The 13,498-nt window shown below is 35.7% G+C and overlaps 1 protein-coding gene across 3 annotated transcripts in view; it reads right to left on the bottom strand.

Moving 5' to 3' along the window:
- The window catches only part of LRRIQ1 (leucine rich repeats and IQ motif containing 1), a 297,422-nt gene that overhangs the window by 25,787 nt on the left and 258,137 nt on the right, over nucleotides 1-13,498 (bottom strand). For all 3 annotated transcript variants that reach the window (XM_072655502.1, XM_072655503.1, XM_072655504.1), the window contains one exon: nucleotides 5,027-5,147. In XM_072655502.1, coding sequence (XP_072511603.1) covers nucleotides 5,027-5,147 — 121 coding nt within the window. The remainder of the gene's footprint in view (nucleotides 1-5,026; nucleotides 5,148-13,498) is intronic.

Here is a 13,498-nt window from a genome sequence, read left to right as displayed (position 1 = left end):
TCTATGACTTTTCACAAGCTGGCTCCAGTTCACCTAGATTTAGATTTGATTCGTGTTACCCGCCCTCATCTAGATCCTTGAGATCAGAGGCTGATTTTCACGACTTCATCTTTGTATCCCCAAAACCTGCCACTCAGCCTTGCACAAAATAGGTTTGCTAACCCTTGAAAACAATGACAAGGAGAAATACATGATGGAGAATGATGTTTGGCTGACCAGAAGGGAATCCTTTGATTTGTCATGCTCCATGAACAGAAGATGGACTGTGTATCTAACAGGAATAGTGTTTTGTTTTGTCTTTGCACTGGATCAGGTCAGCTAGGTGATGGAGTGGATAGAATGTTAAGTCTAGAGTCAGGAAGACTCCTCTTCCTGAGTTTAAATCCAGCCTCAGACACGTACTACTAGCTCTGTGACCCTGGGCAAGTCACTTAATCCTGTTTGCTTCAGTTTCCTCATCATTAAAAAAACTGGACAAGAAAATGGCAAATGATTAGTATCTTTGCCAAGAAAACCCCTAACGAGGTCACAAAGAGTCAGATACAACTGAAAAAGACTGAATGACAACTGGATATGCACAAGCAGAGGGAACCCATCAGAACGGCTCTGTGCAGCTTTGGCTAGTCATTTGGGCGTACCTTCAGTTTGCAAAATAAGAAGGTTTTGAAAACTAGAGATTGGGTCATTGGGTACTGAGGCACTGTGAATGGGGTAGGACTGCTATTGGAGCTCCAAGGGCTGCAGTCACCTCCCTCTTCAGTAGTCACATGGGCCAGTCTAAAGAGATGAGGAAAAAGTTTCTGACCTACAATTCAGGAGAAGAAGTAGCAGATGGTGAATTGTCTAATTCACCTTCTTACTATGTGAGAGGGCAAATGTTAAATCCAAAGTCTTTCTATTCCTTAAAGTTAATTTAAATTTTCTGTTTTAATTAGTACTAATGCTGGATTATTGTGGATAAGAATGTGACTGAGGGCCAGTGATTGCAAAGTGAAAGGGGCAGAGAATAGACTGTCTAAATCCTTGAAATTCTATCCCATTCAAGGGAGTTTTAGCCACTGTGCTAGATCCCCAGGGCACAAAGACAAAAATCAAAGTAGATTTTGTCTTTCAAGAGCTTGTATTACATTTATGAAAAATGGTAGTACACAGATTAAGATTTATGTGTGTACATACACATATATATATACATATATACATAGATATATGTATGTGTGTACATATGTTTAAATTTCATTTTATTAGGCCTAATTTAATACTGTGTGTATATATATATATACATATACATATATGCATATATACACATATATGCTATACATACACACACACTAACGTGTGTACTTTTTAATGTTTTATATAGTACAGTATATATATAGTATGCATATACTACATATATAGTTTATACTATATATATATAAACACACCATATCTATATGTATCAATTTGTGTAAGTATATATCTATATTACTATACTACGTGTGTCTGTATGCACATATACTCTGTCTCATTTTTTCCATATATGTGTGTATATACATATATATTGAGAGAGAGAAGAAACTTTTCAAAGTTAGAGAAAGATTAGGTCATGTGGATAGAGTGCTTTTTCCCCCTCCTGTAAGTTATAACCACACAGGCTTAATAAGTAGTTGTGTGAGTTAGAGTTATCATGGTCATTATACCTTTCACTCTTTCTTCCCTCCAGGAATGGGCCAAAAAAGCCCAATCTTTGTAGCAGTGAGTCCGCAGCTAGGAACTGGATGTTGGTCAAATCTGGTGATAGAAGTAAGGAAGTAACTGGCCAAGACTGAAGATGCTGACGTTCTGGAGGTTGGCAGAGAGAGGGCAGAGAAGGGGAGGGAGCACCTTCTTCCTTTCCTGCTGCAGCTCAATAGAAGAACCCTTTACTACCCTCAAATAAACACACTTCCAAACTTTTAGAGCCACCTAGCTGCAGGTCACAAATAAATATTTTTTAAATTAAACTGAATCCTATTATTCAGTATCATGATTCTAAGACTTGAAGAGGCCTGGAGGGCACAAGTCTTTGCATGCTGATAAACAACAGTTGTCTATTGGTGATTAATCTGAATTTTACCAAGATAATAATAATGTCAATCTATTCCCTCAAGGGTGTGGCTAAGTAATATAACCCTACAAATGGAGTTTATGATGGAACAAGTTTATGATGGGAAGACTGAGGTTACTATGATCATGTTGTGATTTGCTTGTTTACTGATTAGCCATCGAATACCCTATCTTCTTACAATTATTCAAAGACACGTTACAAAAAAGTCTAATGAAATTGGCAAATGGAAACAATACAATCTGAGTTATGCAATATATATAAATGTGAGTATTATGATCATAATGTATAAAACAGATGGAATAGTAATATAAATTCTGAGCAGAATATGTATTCACAGGTAGGAAAATAAATTTATAAAAATAGTAAATAGCCTTGATTGGGGTAATATATATATATATGTATATATATATATACACACACATATGTATATACATGCATATATATACTGTTTTTCTATATGAATAAGAAAAACATTCAATAATAAAAATTCCTTTAATCAGTAAAAGACTACAACAACAGAAAATTACATGAATATATTCCTTTAAGATATACAAAGCACTTTACATACATTTTCTGATTTGATCCTCACAACATACCTATGGGATAAATGTGATTATTATTTCTATTTTACAGATTCACTGAGAAACTGAGGTGAAGTGACTTGACTAGGATAATGCAGCTAGTTCCTAGGGCAGGGAAAAATCTAGGATATGGTTTTCAAATTAACAGAGAAAGGAAAATAAGAATTATACATAGATTCACAAGTTAGAGCTAAAATCAAATAGTCAGTAATTACTTACTAAGTGTCTAGCATGTGCCAGATACTATGTTAAAATGGGTCTATTAGATCAGCAAGTACATTTCCCTTATTTTGCAGATGAATAAAATGGAGTTGAGAGAAGTTAGATGCCTTAGTCTAAGGTCACTGAGTTGACAAGTATCAGAGAAACTACACAAGGATTGAGATTCAAACTATTTCTACTCTCCTTGGATAAATGAATGTCCTCTAACCATTGTTGTATCTATACAATGCCAAATATTTGGATGAAAAGTGGAAAAATTATTAGCTACTGATTATTTGGAAAGTGAACATCTGGAGAACTGACTGAATTCTTCAATTTTCCTTTTTCATTTGAATATATGGCATTGTATTCATATGCACTACGACTTTTTTTTAACTTCAATCTAACATATGAATTAATACATTTTATTGGGACCTGTAACTTCATCAGTATGGGCTACTCCCTTCAATGATGGTAATCAGCACTTCCTCTTAAATTATAGTTTCAGGAAGTTGTCTGAGATACTGAGAAGCTGGCTTGTCTGGGATCAAATTTCAATAGACTTCAGTCCAATTCAATAAGGATTTAGTAAGCTATTATCATTTTGCTAGCCACTGCGCTAGATCCCCAAGACACAAAGACAAAAGAGAAAATAGTTTTTGCCTTTCAAGAACCTATACTACACTGAAGTGGAACAGTATACACATTACTATATGAGTGTGTATTTAAATTTTATTTTCTTAGGCCTGGCCTAATAGTGTGTGTGTGTGTGTGTGTGTGTGTGTATGTGTGTACACACATACACATAATATGAAAACATACATATACACATATAAAGATATATATTAATCTGTGTACTCTTATTTCATGCTTTATATAGTACTATGTATTATCATATATGTAGTATATACTCAATATACACTAATTTATATACTCTTGCTTTCCACATATATGTGTATGTATGTGTGTATGTATATCTATAGACATACTATATATACACACACATACCATATATAGAGATATTCATGAATAGATATACAAACACAAATATATGCATATGTATACATATATGTATATGTGTGTATATATACAGAGAGAGAGAGACAGAAAGAGAGAGAGGAGGTTAGGCAAATCACACAGGTAGCACGTCAGAGGTTGAGTTTGGACTCATTTATTTCTGTCTCTAAGGGAAACCCTCTTTTATCCATTATGTCAAGCTGTTTTTTAGCAATTATAATAGAATATTAGCATATTAACAATATAAAAATGAATAAACATGTTAACAATATCAATGAATAATATTAAAGTTTAATCTAAACAACGTGATGCTTTGAATGTGAGAATCAATAAACTTAAAAAGTTCAAAAAGACAAATTCTATAGACCAAGAGCATAAATAAAATAGATACTAATATGTAATATTTTAGAAGTTTTCCCCAGATGTGTAGGATACAAGGAAAACTGGAATTTGTAAAAGTGAAACTCTCACATTGCAATGTTATAATGATTAAATATATAATGTTTATAAAATACTTAGCAGTAATAACCATAGTATAATCCTTACTAAAATAAGCAAAACATGTTTTCTCCCCAAATTAAAACAGACTATATCTGTGTGACAAGTTTACAAACATCAAAGAGTCAACATGGCCTAAATACAATTAAATAACCATCAACAATTCAGTGGGAAACATTTCAAAATATATGGTTTGTTGACAATTGTGTACTGTCATCAGAGACTGTTACTTTCTTTTTAGAAAACTTTTCTTTAGGAATTAGCTTAATATAAAATGGCCAGTAAATTAATATCAAAAGACAAAAAGACATTGCTTTGATACACGAGGCCTACTTTTTATAATTAGCTAAAAATAAACATTTTAGAAATGAATGATCAAAGGAATGAATCTGACCCATGGGGAAAAATCCATTGGATCACAGGTTACAATTAAAATAAGAGCTCATGCTGTTAATCTTTTAAATAATTTAATTTTTCTCATACCAAAAGAAGATATTTAAGGGGAAAAATGCACTAAATACTTTTTTCGGCAATTCTGGCTGATGACATTCTACCCCCAACTGTAAAAGAATTCACTTTGACATTAGGTTCCATCAATTCATTTGCAATTTCTAAATGTACATGGAATGAAACCACAACTTACATGAAGATTCTGCTGAGTGTCTGGATGCCTGATTATTTTTTTCTCTGTTCTGAGCCAAAGCACTCCCACTGTTCATGGAAACAAGGTCTATATCCATGTCTTCTCTCCTTACAAGTCTTGCCTGGAAGCAATGGGAGAGAATGTACACAATCGTGAAACAAAATATGGCATTTTCTGAATGCAGCTCACATTACCCCAAATAAACAAACAGGCTCTGTCAAACAACCGTCTTCCAAATGATACCACAATCCTTTATTGCTGCCCAGGCAGAACAAATGCACTATGTCAAAGCATTTTTTGCAAATAAGAGCCGATTTCAAAATTGTGGTTTGCTATTTGAGTCTGTACAACAAAAGAAAACATTTTAGTACTATAATTTTGAAGAAAATCAATCTTCCAGACAGCTGATGAAACCTTAAACAGCTTAAGATCATTTATTTACCAGTATATAATTTAATTCTTAATTGAATGTCAGAAATGTCAGAACCAGTTATTTTCGGCAATGTTTAAGTTTTATCCAGTACAAGTATCAGTCCCACTAATAAATGTAAAGTTTTTATCCTCTAACAGCTTATTACAAAAATCATGCTGAAAAAGAGATCGCTAAGTATATAATTCATATACAAGTAACATAAAAGACCCTGTATTCTACAAGTGATGACAATACATACAAAATGCACTTGAGAGTTACATGGAACAACCTAAACCAAAATTATTATATTTAAATTCACCAGTATTTTGACCTAAACTCATAGTGAAGGATTCTTTTATTCTGTTTATCAGAATAACATTTTAATTCAGTGTCTAACTTTACATTTAGCATGTATACAGATTTAGATGAGTTTAAAATTTATTCATTCACTCATTTTTTCAATGACTTTCTATATGCAATGAATATTTTTCAAGCTATTTGGGACCAATTATTAATCATAAAGCATGTGAAATCTACAAGAAGGCACCTGCCTCAGTTTCCAGTAAGAATTTTTAAAATATGGCAAAACAAAACCAAAAATATATACTATACACAATAATAACTGATTGCCTATAAAGTTATCAAAAATAACAGTATGAAAGACTTTCGTACTGAATTAGATCTTTCTGTTTTTTCTTTTCATTTCTCAATAAGGGAAAAGAATAATGATAGAATTTTAGAGCAGAAAGTATCTTACAGATCCTATTATTAATCCCTTTCATTTTAAAAAAGAGGACAAACGTGGCTAACTGATTTTCCCAAGGTCACACAGGGTAGAATTAGGACTAGAGCCAAAGTCACCTGATTTATAATTCAATACTCAGTTAATAAAAATAATTATAAACATTTATTAAGCACCTATTCAGTGTCAGGCACTATGTTAAGTGCTGGGGATACAAAAAGAGGCAAAAGATGGTCTCTGTCCTCAAGAAATTCACAATCTAATGGGGAAGACAACAGGCAAACTTATAACATACAAAGCCTATATACAGGATTAAATAAGAAATAATTAACAAGAGAAGCAGAGACACTAAAATTAAGAGACATTCAGAAAAGTTTCCTGTAAAAGATGAGATTTTAGTTAGGACTTAAAGTCAGGGAAACCATCAGGTACAGATGAGGAGGGACAACATCACCAATATGGGGAAATTCCAGAGAGAATGTCCAGAGAGAAGAAAGAGAGTGTCTTGTTCTTGGAACATCCAGAAGGCTAATTGTCACTGGATCCAAAAGTATGTAGCAGGGATTAAGGTTTAAGTAGACTAGAAAGGTAGTGTATGGGGGTGAATGAGTTTGGTTTAAAAACCTTTGAATGCCTAATGAGGATTTTGTATTTTATCCTAGGAGCAATAGGGAGCCACTGGAGTTTATTAAGCATAGGGGAAAGGGTGACATGATTGAATCTGAGTTTTAGGAAAATCTCTTTCGTGGCTGAAGGGAGGATGGATTGGAGTGGGGTGAGACCTGAGGCATGCAGATGCCACAGTATGCTACTACAATAGTCCAGGTAGGAGGCAATGAGAACCTGAATCAGAATGGTGGCAGTATCAGAGGGCTGAAGTATTTGAGAGGTGTTGTAGAGTTGAAATTGACAGATTGACCAAGATTGGATATGGTAGAAAAGAGATAGTGAGGAGCTGAGGATGATAACCAGGCTGTGAGCCTGAGGAACTAGCAGGATGGTGTTGCCCTTGACCCACTAATACAGAAGTTAGGAGGGGGAGCTTTTAGGGACATAGTTTGGATGTGTTGAGTTTCAAGGTGTCTGAAAGCCAGTGGATAGGTAGATTTGAGAATCATCAGCACAGAGATGGAAATTAAATCTGTGGATGCTGATGAGATCACCAAGTGAAGTAATACAAAGGGAGAAGAGAAAAGGGTCTAAAACCGAACCTTGGGGAATAACTTTGGTTGGAAGATGAAAACTTGATGAGGAGCTGGCAATGGAACCTGACAAAGAGTGGTCTGATAGGAAGGAGGAGAACCAAGAGAGAATGGTGTTCTGATAACCTAGAGAGAAGAGAGTATCAAGAAGAAGAAAGTGACAGAACAATGTCAAAGGCTAAAGAGAGGTAAAGAAGAATGAGGATTGCGAAAGGGCCATTTGACCTGGTAATGAAGAGATCACTGGTAACTTTGGAGACAGTAGTTTCAGTGGAAGGAGGAAATTAGAAGCCTCTACTTTTCCCACTATACTACACTGCTTCTCATGAGATTTCATATTAGTGATCTTTTCAGACCTTGAAAAATCACTCATTCCTAATATTCCTGGCAAATCTATAGAATGTATAGAGATGTGTCATTCCATGAATAAAACTTGTATTCTTACAATACTCAGGGCAAAGAGAGAGCCTCACTTAATGACCAAACTTCACTGGACTATCTCCCAAAAGACAACAAATGAGCTTCACAGCATGTTGATGTCCCTAGAGTGAACTCTAATTGGGTAGAATTGCTTCCCAAAGGTCCGTTTCCCCTTCTTTCTTTTTTAAAAGATGCAGTGTTTTGACAGTGATGCACTTGCTTTGTGAACATTGCTACCAAGGTAAGAAATTCAAGCTTAACTGTTCTGAACCTCTCCTCCTTTCAAGTCTCCCATACAATCCTCTCTGTTCAGCACAGAAGCTCATGGTTCACTGAAATCATCTGATATAAGCTCCCTCCTTGCCACCACTCTCCATCTCAAAACCCTTTGGTATCATCTTCCCCTCTCTCCTTTCCACTAAGTTTTGATATTGATATGTCCTTCTGTTCTCCAAGGCCAGCCTCTCTACCAGGACCACCCAGCATGGCATGCCCGCACCAAAGAAAGTGATGTGCTCTATGAGCAAAGCAAAATTGCAGTAGCTCAAAAGAAATGTAAGATGTGCAGATTTAGAGATATATCCACTCCAAATATTCATATAGGTTATTTGTGTCCAACTGGTAGTAGAGCATCCCAAGCTCATGTTGGTTTGATTAATCACATAGTGATGCCATTCTGGTATTCTTTGAGAACAAAGACATCAAACAAACAAACAACCCACCAAGGCCAGTCTTTCTACATGTGCCATGACTCTGTCCCCTTTCATCTCTTTAGGCCTCTTTTGGTCCTTATCATTTTTGAGTTCAGAGCAGCATTTGTCACTACTGACTATCTTTTCTTCCTTGATACCCTCTGATATTGTTCTCTGAACACTCCTCAGTCTTTGCTGGATCATCATTCATCTCACATCTTCTAAAAGTATCGATAACATAAGCTTCTGTACTAGGTCCTCTCTTCTTCCTCTATAACAGCGGTGACAAACATGCAGTCCATTGGCCACATAATACCCAGTGTTGGCCCAAATCAGATTAAAGCATAATTAGGAAATATATAACACAATAAACAAAAATACAGTATAGCATAGATAATGTTTCTAATTCAAGATGTGGCCCACAGGGATCCTTATGTATGGTTTTAGAAACCTCTGTTTCTATCTGAGTTTGACATCACTGCTCTACACTCTCTTGATTTCCATTAGTTCAGTCATATTTCTGCATATGGCTCCCCAGTCTTTCCAGTCACCTCCTGTACTAGTCATCGTCAACTCTCTAGTAGCACATCAAATCAGATGCCTTACAGACATCTCAAACTGAAATATCCCAAAGAGTGCTCATATTGTATTCCCACCCAAATCCTTCCAAAATTTTTGTTTTCTCTGAAGGGCACTACTCTTCCATCAGCTCAGGTTCACAACCTCCTCACTCTCCTTTATTGCATGCATCCTTGTCTCCACTCATACCACCACTGTCTCAGTTCTGAACCTCATTACCTTTAGCCTAAACTACTGCAATACTTTTCTAATTGTTTTCCTGCTTCCAGGCTCTCTTCTCTCCAATCCATCCTCCATATAACTTACAGAGTGAGATTCCTAAAGCACAGATCTGATCATGTTACTCACCTACCCAGTAATCTCCCATGGCTCCCCATCACCTCTAGATCAGATACAAATGCCTTTGCTTGACATTTTAAGCTTTTGAGGATTTTTATATAGCATTACTTTTCAAGTCCTTTACAATGAACTAGCTTCCTTGTTATTCCCCAGATATACCACAAAAAGTCTTTGCTCTATCGCTTTGCACACAGCAGTCCATGACTGGAAAGCATTTATTCTTTCATCACCATCTCTTAGAATCCTTAGTTTCCTTCAAAGCTTGGCTCAGGCACCACTTCTCACATGAGGCCTTTACAGATACCCTCAGGTACTAGGGTCCCTAATTGAAATAACTTTGTATTTATTTGGTACATAATTATACATGCATATGGTGTCTGCCTTCAGTAGAATGTAAGGTCTTTGAGTAAAGGGATGGTTCCACTTTTGTTTTTGTATCTCCAGTGCCTTAATAAACATGTTGATTAATTGACATCAAAATAGAACCAATTATCTTATATAGAAAACCTCCTGGTGTCTCAGTTGACACTCACTATGTACCCAAAGGTTTTATAGTACATTTTAACTTGTTCCACAGTTCTCTGATTTAACATCACCAAGAAGGCCATCCTCAAAATAAGAAAACCACTAAGAGTATCTGGTTAAGGTCAAAGAAATATTTGTAAACATGTGGCTTCTGAAAAAATCATTAGCATCTGAGTCACCAACATGCAAAAGAATGCCACTTTCCATTAAAACACACATAAACACACATGTCAGTCTCTAATTATTTCTGAATATGACAAGAATTTCAAATCAAAAGTCAATTTTCAAAGTGGCACACCATCCAGCATTTTATGTGCAAACCTAGAATTTTGGTAAGTGGGCAAGTTTGTTTCTTGTTTGTCTAGCAGTGTAATCAGCACTGCCAAGTGTATATTTAGATTTATTTTTGAAAACATGGTTTCTAAATTAAAAATGAATCAAGCTAAGTTCCTCCCAGGCTCAACAGATGGACGCAACATAGATAAGAGAGCAAAACCACAATCTCTTGCTGTAAAGCCCAAAACTAATACTTTTAAGATTTGATAATCATTTAATACCTTGCAAGTCTACAGCATAATGAATTTCACATTATGTTAGATAATTCTGCCCACTACCCTTCTCCCCCTAGTTCAAGGTAATACCACAATGTTGTAATATAACAAATAATCCCTTATTAGATGATAAATTTGCTGTAATCAGTTTTTCCAGTCAAAACTATCTTCTATGTACTTACAGGGACTATTGTACTTCTACATGTTTTTTCCCTGTATTTTCCCCCAAGATTTTTCACTGGAAAATAAACAGCTTGAATTAAGAGAATCTCTCCAGCATCAGGGTCTTGATACACAAACACAATGGACCAATTTATTTAAGCAATCAATCACGAGCATTTATTAAGGACTCATTGGGTGCCAGGTACCATGCTTAGTGCTGAGAATGAAAGAACAAAGAATGGCAAAATCCCTACTCACAATGAGCTTACATTCTAAGGAAATGACCAACACATATAAAATATACATGTGGCATAAGAACAAAGTGAATAAATAAAAATGTGTATAAAGATCTTATCACTCTGACATTCTCACTAAAGCATATATTACTGATTATACTAGAGGTTCCCAAATTTATGTGGCTTACAGCCCATTTTTTAAAAATTTACTCAGGGCCCCAAAAATCTACCTTCATTAACCCATTAACTTTTTTAAAATTTACATCATTTCCAAAGTACAACACATCTTTAATTTAGTAATTTATTGTAAATTTGTGAGTTTTTTCCTGAATTGAAATTTTAATGATGCAATATTGCATCATGTAACCATACAGTATCTTAAGCAAATCATTTCATACATACATTCCTGCTGATGTATGTTGAGCTTCCTGACAATGTACCAACACTTGCTTGTTAAGAACTGTTGGCAGACTCGACCACTGATCAGTTATAACTTGTATTTTGCATGTTTATCTGGAAAATAACTAATCATTTCAACTTTAACTCTGTTACAGAAGAGATGAACAATTTTTCGAAATTTTCTTCTCTTCTTTCCTTATGCTTCTACAGCCCCCTTATTTTTATTCAATGCCCCTTTAACTGCACCCAAGGCTACTACTCACCCTCTCTCCCTGTATTGCTCCAGCACTCCTCAGAGGACTTTGAGAACCCACTTTGGAAACTGATGGAATACACAGAAACTGTCTACAACATTAACTAATTTCTAGATTCCCTAACATTTTTTCTTCCCAATAAGAAATATTTTAAATACCTCCTATGTGCAAAACAGTAACATCATCTTTGAGGTAGAAAAAAACATAGATAGAACTCGACCTGAAGGGGCTTACTTACTACAATCTAATGGGGAAGATAAGACAAGCCAACATCTACCCATAATGCAAAATAGGATGATAAATGCATTAAGAATACAAAGCGCTAGGAGAGTAAGCTCCAAAGAGTGAATAGGCGAATCAAGGAAAGCTACATGGTGGAGGAGTTGGCAATTGATTTGGCTTCTGAAGTCCCAAGTTGGAAGTTTGAAGTATGAAGAGGAGGAAAATGTGAGGATTTTTCAGGTGTAGGAAAAGAGTTAGGTCAAAAGCATGGCAAGATAGGCAGGATTGTTAGCCTAGTTCAGGAGAGCTTTCTTTGAGAGAAGGGGAATAGTGTGAGACGAAGCAAGAAAAGTCAGTTGGGGTCTGACTTCCAGAAAGACTTGAACTTGAAGGAGGCAGCAATAAGGGGGGAAATGAGGGAGGGTAGCTGAGTGCCTTTTAGTAGCAAAGTAATCAGTGCATAGCAATCTGTTATACAATTTAACCCTTTTATCCACCTGGTCTAGTACTCTAGCATAAAGTGTATTTATGCTTCTACAAGAGTGTTGGCACCAGTTTTTGCTTTTTCAAAACTGGCAAGGAAAGTAAGGCCAGGTTAGATGGAAAAAAAATAAACAATTTTTTATTTTAATTTTCTACATAAAATGTGTGAAGGGAAATAAATACACAAGATGGGCAAGTATATGAGTCACTGTGGTACATCTTGTTCCTTTTGGCTGGAAATCTCAAAGTTTTCCTTTATTTAACTAAAAATTAAATGCTCTAAATTGACATAATCCCTTAAAGGTTGGTTGTCTGTCATCCACATGTTAACTGAAATACAGATTTTTCTTCAGGATTTTTCAGTGATCTTGGTGACTAGATGCACATAGTAAGTTACTGAAATAAAGACTTTTTGCCCTAAGTATTTCTTTTGGCTAAAACAGAAAATAAAAGTCCCCACTTTTAATCCTCATCGTATTCACATAGAGTAGCTGAGTTCCACAGACCTTCAATTCACATGCCAAAGCAATTCTGTGAATTTTAATCCATTAAATAGAAGCCTTTTCACATAGTGTGTCTTCCAAGGCTCCGCTGCCTTGTCACTGCTTCAAATACTGCCTCCTTTAAGAGACTGTTTCTTATCATCTTGATTGTTACTGCCTCACTTCCCATATCTGCCTTTGTTTTGAATATAGCCCATGTAGACTTATTGGTGGATATGTTGTATTACCCTGCTGGGATGCAAGCTTCATGAGAGTAGTGACATGTCACACTTTCATATTTGTATTCTCAGGGCATATCTGGCAATAGAGGGTGCTGAATAAAAATATTTTTGAATGATTGATGGGGCAAAGAGTAAGAGATTGGGCTGGGAAAGGCAAATGAAGTCAGGATTCTTTTGGGGGTGGAGTGAGGGGAACAAGTGGAGTTTCACTCCATGTTAATTGGTACAATCACCTAAAGAGCTCGGTTGAGAGTTAAATGAAATTCAAAGACCCATCTAGCCCTTTTATACTTTTATGAAATATAAAGAGGTCCTTTCTGATGGGATTAGGAAACATCCAGCTGGCCAATAATAAGCCACAAGTCCTGATGGCCTTACAAAAACACAATAAAAAACAACAGAATAGTTTCTGGGGAGATTTAGACTTAGACACTTGGGAACAGAAAATTTCAAGAAGTGTGACCCCTGGAAACAGAAAAAAAAACTAACTATGGATTCAAGAGAGAAGTAGTCTTGGGGGTCAAGCATTG

This window comes from Notamacropus eugenii, chromosome 3, assembly GCF_028372415.1.
Source record: "Notamacropus eugenii isolate mMacEug1 chromosome 3, mMacEug1.pri_v2, whole genome shotgun sequence".
NCBI lineage: Eukaryota > Metazoa > Chordata > Mammalia > Diprotodontia > Macropodidae > Notamacropus > Notamacropus eugenii.
Note: the sequence above shows the minus strand (reverse complement) of the source record. Positions and strands in the feature narration are given on the sequence as shown.